Source organism: Propithecus coquereli, unplaced genomic scaffold (assembly GCF_000956105.1).
Source record: "Propithecus coquereli isolate 6110/MARCELLA unplaced genomic scaffold, Pcoq_1.0 Scaffold243, whole genome shotgun sequence".
Classification (NCBI taxonomy): Eukaryota; Metazoa; Chordata; class Mammalia; order Primates; family Indriidae; genus Propithecus; species Propithecus coquereli.
The window spans coordinates 2,407,671-2,416,016 of record NW_012147986.1 but is presented as its reverse complement, the minus strand read 5'-3'; the positions used below and the strand labels follow the sequence as shown (position 1 = coordinate 2,416,016).

Sequence of the window (8,346 nt, the reverse complement as noted above, 5' to 3'; positions counted from 1 at the left end):
CCCAGCTACTCAGGAGGCTGAAGGATCGCTTGAGCCCAGGAGTTTGAGGTTGCTGTGAGCTAGGCTGATGCCACGGCACTCACTCTAGCCTGGGCAAAAAAGAGGGAGGAGGGGACGGGTATTTGTATACACAAGGAGTGCAATGCGCACTACCCGAAGGATGGACATATTTGAAACATGGACTTCGGTGGGGGGCGGGGAACCAAGGGCAACACACGTAACCTAAACATATGTACACCCGTAATTTGCTGAAATAAAAAAAAAAAAACCAGGACTATGGGCACACTAAAAGCCCTGACTTAAGCATTATAAAAATATCTATGTTAAAAGAACAATTGTACTCCCTTAATATTTTGAAATTAAAAAAAAAGTAAAACAAAACTAATTATAAGAGACAATTCCTTCCTGGTGGGAAGGGCCGCTTGAAATAGTGGATCATAATCTCATTTTAGGGCCACCAAATCAGGACAGGACAATGTATATAAAGGGTCTAGGGCCTGGTAAAAGCATACTTCTCCACTCTTGCAAGGTGCTCAACTTCCCTTAAGTCTCCTACTCTTCCTTGGTCCTTTCTCCTTATATATATCCTTTCCCAAACAAAGCTCCTACCTGATTCACTGGGTCTGCATTTTTAAAGGGCCTGGGATGTTTAGGAACAGCCCCCAGCAGAACTTACTTCCCAAGTGCCAGGCCTAAATGTGCGCTCCTTCTCTCTTCCACCCCTCACTCTTCCCTCTCCAGGATGGCCTCTGCTGAAACCAAACCCAGAGAGTGCAAAGGGCAGGAAGGAGGCCACATCTGACAAGTTTGGGGCCGAGTTTCGCTAGAGATACTAAAAGCTGCCAGCAGATGCCGCTCCAACCACGGCTCGCGGGATCATTCCGGTGTGTGTTACTGCGTCCCCAGCCTGAGGGAGACAGTCACTTTCTCTTGACAGGGGTTCAGTGGGAGTTTAGGTGTACACTGGGGCGTTGTGTAACGTTACTTAAAAGTAACTTCCATTAGGCTTCCTTCTCCTCTCACCCTGTATCTACTTCGAGGCCGAGATGCAGAGGACAAGGACAAGGTATGGGGGGAACCGCTGCGCCCCAGGCACCCAGCCAGCGCCTATGGTTGTGACATTTAAGCGCGACTCCTGTGCGCTGAGCTTTTAAAAGCACCTGCCAAGGGAGACATTTTTGAAGTCGTCAGGGGCCCTCCTCCATCCCGTCCCGGATCGGTTCCTGTCCGTTCCGGAGGGTTAGGTGAGACGGCCATCCCAGCAGCCACCAGCAAGCAGCTGCACGAAAGTGGAAGGTAACGAGGCCACTGTCGTTCTGCCGACAAGCTGGGGACATGAGCCGGGCCTCGTGAGGTCGAAGTCGCCTCAGGGCCCGCGGGTGGGCGGTGAGTGGGTGCACCGGGTACGGACCAGGTGTTTGTGGTGGGCAGCGGGTATGGGTGGGGCAGTCGAGCCCCTCCGGGCGGGGTCGCGGGACGGCCGTGCCGAGGTGGCCCTGGGGACCCCTCACCCGCTCGCGCTCCTTGGCGTTGGCCACGCGCCGCCGCTCCAACACCAACTGGAGGTCCTCGGTCGACGAGTAGCAGCCCGAGGGCAGCCGCTTGAGCCGGCAGATGGCGGCCAGCTGGGGCAGGGGCCCGAACTGCTCCCGCAGCACGTCCTCCAGCACCTCGGCCTGCGGGGCGCCCAGGAGGGCTGGCGGCGCCTGGCCGGGCTCTGGGGGCGCGGGCGCGGCGTCCATGGCGGCGCGGAGGCCGGGGCGGCCCGGCCTTTCACCCAGGCACCTGGGGCAGCACGAGGCCCGGGCGGGGGCTGGGCCACCTGCATCCATTCCCTGCCCGCCTGGTTCCAAACCCGGTCCCGCGCTCTGGGGGCCGGGCCAGGAATCCTTTTAACAAGCTCCGCAGGTGCCTATCGTGAACACTGGATCACAGCACTGGTTCTCAAATTTGCGTTCACACTGGAATCACTTGTGGGAGTTTTGGGGCGTGTGTGCGTGCGTGTTTTAATGCCGGGGCGCCAATCCCCCCCAGTTCTGATTTAATCAACCTGGGTTGGAGCCCGAGCTTCCGAAGATACGTATACACATGTATGTGTGTATATATGTGCAAATATATATTTACACAGAAAATTTTGATGGATATGCCCAAAACTTTCTTTAAAAATTCATTTTGAAATAAAAATTTCAGGAAATGTTCCAAGAACAGTAACAAAGAGCTCCTGTATCCCCTTCACTGGGATTCTCTACTTGTTAACTTTTTTTCACATTTGCTTTCTCATTTTCGTTATTCTTTTCCATTCCATTTGAACAATTCCTTTCTAAAGTATTTACATTGCAGACATGATATCCCCTTGCCCCTAAATACTCCAGTAGGTGTTCCCCCTAAACAAGGCCACTCGGAAACAACCAAAATGCAGCCATATAAATAGGAAATCAGCACTGATACTGTGATATCATCCGATCCACAGACCCGGTCCGGGTTCCACCAGCTGTCTCAACACGTGTTTTTCCTTTCTGGTTGGGATCCAATTCAGGAGCACACATTTTATTTTGTTGTCATGTCTCTTTACTCTCCCTCATTCAGGAACATTTCCTCTGCCTTGCCTTGTTTTTATGACCTTGATAGTTTAAAAGAGTAGAGAACTTTCATTCTGCAGGATGTCCTTAACCTGGGTCTCTCTAATGTTTGCACGTGTCCAGACCCAAGCCCTGCCTTCACGGGAGGGACTCTACAGAAATGGTGCTGGGCTCTTCTCAGCGCATCACATCAGGAAGGGCATAAGGTTGATCTGTCCCACCGCTGGTGATGTTAACCTTGATCACCTGGTCAACATGGTGGTGTCAGGTTTCTTCACCGTAAGTTGATAAATATTTTGTGAGGAGATACTCCTTTGCATCCATTGTTGACTCCTGCCTGAATCAGCTACCATCCTGATTGTGGCCAAATGGTTGGCATTCTACTGTGAGGAAGAGCTTTCCCTTCTCCCTATTTATTTCTTCATTTTGTATTTATGTCAGCCTGGGTTCGTGACTTTCTATTTTATTCAATAGGATGTAATTCATTCACATTGTTATTTATTTTAATGCTCAAATTGTCCCAGATTTGGTCTATGGAAGCCCTTCCAAGCTGGCTTCTCTGTCCTTTTGATGTGACCCCAACATTCTTTGTGTACTTTCTTACTCGTGCCAGATAATGCTCATCTTGAATTTTCCCAGCCCCTGCCCAGGAATCAGCCAATTCTCCCTTTAGTGGAAGATAGGATTGAGAATCCAAGATATGTATGCTTGATCATTCATTCCTTTGGGGATATCATTACTTCTAAGCCCTTTTTTCAGACAGGAAATATATGTATGTATGCCCACATGCATGTGCACACATATAGCTGTATCTACCTATGTACATACATATTTTAAAAACATGAATTCACACTAATGCCTCCAATCCCAATCTAACAACTCAGGTTCCCTCTAGTTTTCCCTTTTCCTTATTTGTTTTTTTTTTTTTCACTTTTTAAAATTTTTAATTATTCTGGGTATATAAAAAATAGTTACATATCTTTACAGGGTACATGTGATGTTTTGCTACAGGCTTACAATGTGACTCAAATCAGGGTAACTGGGGTATCCATCATCTCCGGCAGTGGACTCCAACCTTTTTGAGACCAAAGACGGATTTCTTGGAAGACAGTTTTACCACGGTCTAGGGGTAGGGGGTTGGGGTGGGGTGCAGAGCTCAGGTGGTGATACACGGCCTGTTTCCTAACAGGCCACAGACTGGTACTGGGCCATGGCCCAGAGGTTGGAGACTGCAGACCTCAGGCATTTATCATTTCTTTGTGTTAAGAACTCTTTCAATTATTTTAAAGTATACCCTAACTTATTGTTGATTATAGTCACTTTGTTATGCTATCAAATATTGTTCATTCTATCTCACTGTATTTTTGCACCCATTAACCATCCCCACTTTATCTCCCTCTCCCTGCTACCCTTCCCAGCCTCTGGTAACCATCATTCTACTCTCTGTCTCCATGGGATCAATTGTTTTTAATATTTAGCTGCCACATATGAGTGAGAACATGTGTGATTTGTCTTTCTGTGCTTGGCTTATTTCGCTTAACGTAATATTCTCCAGTTCCATCCATGCTGTTGTAAATGGCAGGATTTTGTCCTTTTTTGTGGCAATATAATCCTTTATGTATATGTACCACAATTTCTTTATCCATTCATCTGTTGATGGACACTTAGGTTGATTCCAAGTCTTGGCTATTGTGAATAGTGCTGCAATAAACAAGGGAGTGCAGATATCTTTTCAATATACTGAATTGTATATCCTTTGGATATACACCCAGCAGTGGGATTGCTGGGTCATATGGTAGTTCTATTTTTAGTGTTTTGAGGAATCTCCATACTGTTCTCTATAGTGGTTGTACTACTTCACATTCCCACCGACAGTGTGTGAGTGTTCCCCTTTCTCCTCATCCTCACTATCATTTGTTATTGACTGTCTTTTTGATAACAGCCATTTTAACTAGGGTGAGATGATATCTCGTTGTGGTTTTAATTTGCATTTCTCTGATGACTAATGATATTGAGCATTTTTTTCATATACCTGTTGGCCATGTGCATGTCTTCTTTTGAGAAATGTCTATTCAAATCCTTTTTAATTGGATTATTTTTCCCCCTTTGAGTTATTAGAGCTCCTTAGATAGTCTAGTTATTAATCCCTTGTCAGATGGGTAATTTGCAAATATTTTCTCCCATTCTGTGGGTTGTCTCTTCACTTTGTTGATTGTTTTCTTTGCTGTGCAGAAGTTTTTTAGCTTGATGTGATCCCATTTGTCCAATTTTTACTTTGATTGCCTATGCTTTGGGGGTATTACTCAGGAAGTTCTTGCCCAGACCAATGTCCTGAAGTATTTCCCCAATGTTGTCTTTTAGTAGTTTCACAGTTTCAGGTTTTAGATTTAAGTCTTTAATTTATTTTGATTTGATTTTTGTATATGGTGAGAGATAAGGGTGTAGTTTCATTTTTCTTCATATGGATATCCAATTTTCCCTGCACCATTTATTGAAGAGACTGTCCTTTCCGCACTGTATGTTCCTGGCAGCTTTGTCAAAGATAAATTCAGTATAGATGTGTGGATTTATTTCTGGGTTCTCTATTCTGTTCCATTGGTCTATGTGTCTGTTTTTATGCCAGTACCATGCTGTTTTGGTTACTATATCTCTGTGGTATAATTTGAAGCCAGGTAATGTGATTCCTCCAGTTGTGTTCTTTTTGCTCAGGATGGCTTTGGCTTCTCTGGGTCTTTTATGGTTCCATATAAATTTTAGGATTACTCATTCTATTTCTGTGAAGAATGTCTTTGGTATTTTGATTGGGATTGCATTGACTCTGTAGATTGCTTTCAGTAGTATAGACATTTTAACGATATTGATTCTTCCAATCCATGAGCATGGAATATCTTTCCATTTTTTTGTGTGTCCTCTTCAATTTCTTTTATCAATGTTTTATAGTTTTCATTATAGATATCTTTCACTTCTTTGGTTCAGTTTATTCCTAGGTATTTTATTTTATTAGTAGTTGTTGTAAATGTAATTACTTTCTTGGTTTCCTTTTTCGGGTTCTTTACTGTTGACATATAGTAATGCTACTGATTTTTGTATGTTGATTTTGTATCCTGCAACTTCACTAAATTTGTTTTTTGGTTTTTTTTGAGACAGAGTCTCACTGTGTTGCCCGGGCTAGAGTGCCATGGCGTCATCCTAGCTCACAGCAACCTCAAACTCCTGGGCTCAAGCAATCCTTCTGCCTCAGCCTCCCAAGTAACTGGGACTACAGGCATGCACCACCATGCCTGGCTAATTTTTTCTATGTATTTTTAGTTGTCCGATTAATTTCTTTCTATTTTTAGTAGAGACGAGGTCTCGCTCTTGCTCAGGCTGGTTTCGAACTCCTGAGCTCCAACAATCCGCCCGCCTCGGCCTCCCAGAGAGCTAGGATTACAAGCGTGAGCCACCGCGTCCAGCTTCACTGAATTTGTTTATCAGTTCTAATAGTTTTGTTGTGGAGTCTTTAGGTTTCTCTGGATATAAATTAATATCATCTGCAAATAAGGATAATTTGACTTCTTCCTTTCTAATTTGAATGCCCTTTATTTCTTTCACTTGTCTGATTGCTCTAGCTAGAACTATCAATACTATGTTGAATAGCAATGGTGAGAGTGGTCATCCTTGTCTTGTTCCAGATCTTTGAGTAAGAGCTTTTAGGTTTTCCCCATTTAGAATGATACTAGCTATGCATCTGTCATATATGGCTTTTATCATATTGAGGTAAGTTCCTTCTATTCTCTGTTTTTTGAAAGTTTTATCATGAAGGGATATTGAATTTTATTGAATGCTTTCTCAACATCAATTGAAATGATCATATGATTTTTGTCCTTTGTTCTGTCGATATGCTATATCACACTTTTTGATTTGTGTGTGTTGGATCATCTTTGCATCCCTGGGATGAATCCCACCTGATCATGATGAGTAATCTTTTTAATGTGTTGTTGAATTCAGTTTGCTAGTATTTTGTTGAGGATTTTTGCATCCATGTTCATCAGGGACATTGGCCTATAGTTTTCTTTTTTTGTTGAGTCTTTGTCTGGTTTTGGTATCAGGATGATAAAGGCCTCATAGAATAAGTTTGGGAATATTCCCTCCTCCTTGATTTTTTTGAATAGTTTGAGTAGGATTGACATTAGTTCTTCTTTGAATGTTTGGTGGAATTCGGCAGTGAAGCCTTCGGGTCCTGGGCTTTTCTTTGATGGAAGACTTTTTATTACTGCTTATTTCTCATTACTTGTTATTATTTTATTCAGGTTTTAGATTTCTTCCTGGTTCAATCTTGATAGGTTGTATGTGTCTAGTAATTTATCCATTTCTTCTAGGTTTTCCAATTTATTGTCACATAGTTGCTCATAGTAGTCTTTAATGATCCTTTGGATTTCTGAAGTATCAGTTGTAATGCCTCCTTTTTCATCTCTGATTTTATTTATTTGGCTCTTCTCTTCTTTTTTTTTCTTAGTCTGGCTAAAAGTTTGTCAACTTTGCTTATCTTTTTAAAATACCAACTTTTGTTGATCAATCTTTTGTACTTTTTTTTAGTTTCAATTTCATTTATTTCTGCTCCAATCTTTAACTATTTCTTTTCTTCTACTATTGGGGTTTGGTTAGCTCTTATTTTTCTAGTTATTTGAGATGCATTGTTAGATTTTTTATTTGAAGCTTTTGTACTTTTTTGATATAGGCACTTATTGCTATAAACTTTCCTCTTATTATTGTTTTTGCTGTATCCCATAGGTGTTGATAGGTTGTGTTTTAATTTTTTTGAGAAAATTTTAAATTTCCTTCTTAATCTCTTCATTCACTCACTGGTCATTCAGAATCATATTGTTTAATTTCTATGTGTTGCTGTATTTTCCAATGTTCCTCTAGTTATTGATTTCTAGTTTTATTCCATCGTGGTCAGAAAAAATACTTGGTATTATTTTAATTTTTTTGAATTTTTAAGACCAGTTTTGTGTCCTAACATATGGTCTATCCTTGAGAATGATCCATGAGCTGAGAAGAACGTATAGTCTGCTTCAGTTGGATGAAACATTCTGTAAATATCTGTTAGGTCCATTTGGTCTATAGTACAGATTAGGTCCAAGATTTCTTTGCTGATTTTCTATCTGGATCATCTGTCCAATGCTAAAAGTGGAGCATTGAGTTTTCTATTATTGTATTGGGGTTTATCTGTCTCTTTAGCTCTGATAATATTTGCTTTATATATCTGAGTGATCAAGTGTTGGGTATATATATATTTAGAATTATTATATCCTCTTGCTGAATTGACTCCTTTATCATTTTATAATGACCTTTTTTCCTCTTTTTACAGTTTTTGAACTGTAGAAGTAATCCATGCTTATTGTGAAAAATGCAAGCAACATAGAAGATGCACAGGTCATACCTTCCCATTCTCAGACCCATGCTCAGCGATCCTCAGTTAAACATTTGGTGTGTCCTCTTCTTTCCTTTGCCCTTCACTTGGAGGCAGTGTCATGGAAGGAGGTGAGGTGGAGATGGGGTCAAGGAGGTGGCTGAACTGGTTAGGAAATTGGTTATGTACAGGGATTGAGCAAACAAGAAAATACACTGAGGGTGATGGGAGTCAGGTTTCTCACTGTGGGAAAAGAGAGTTACAAATAAGGAAAGGGGAGAGGGGGTGGTGCAAGATTGCCAGATAGAGATCTCCAGCCAACACCTAATTGAACAACTATCCACATAAACAAGCACCTTCAGAAGAACCAAAAAT

General features: G+C 42.0%; 1 protein-coding gene across 1 annotated transcript in view; it reads right to left on the bottom strand.

The window, feature by feature from the left end:
- The window catches only part of FIGLA (folliculogenesis specific basic helix-loop-helix), an 11,864-nt gene extending 10,119 nt beyond the window's left edge, over positions 1–1,745 (bottom strand). Inside the window, exon 1 of the mRNA XM_012646458.1 lies at positions 1,512–1,745. Coding sequence (XP_012501912.1) covers positions 1,512–1,742 — 231 coding nt within the window. The 5' untranslated portion in view covers positions 1,743–1,745. The remainder of the gene's footprint in view (positions 1–1,511) is intronic.
- Positions 1,746–8,346: the final 6,601 nt, after the last annotated feature.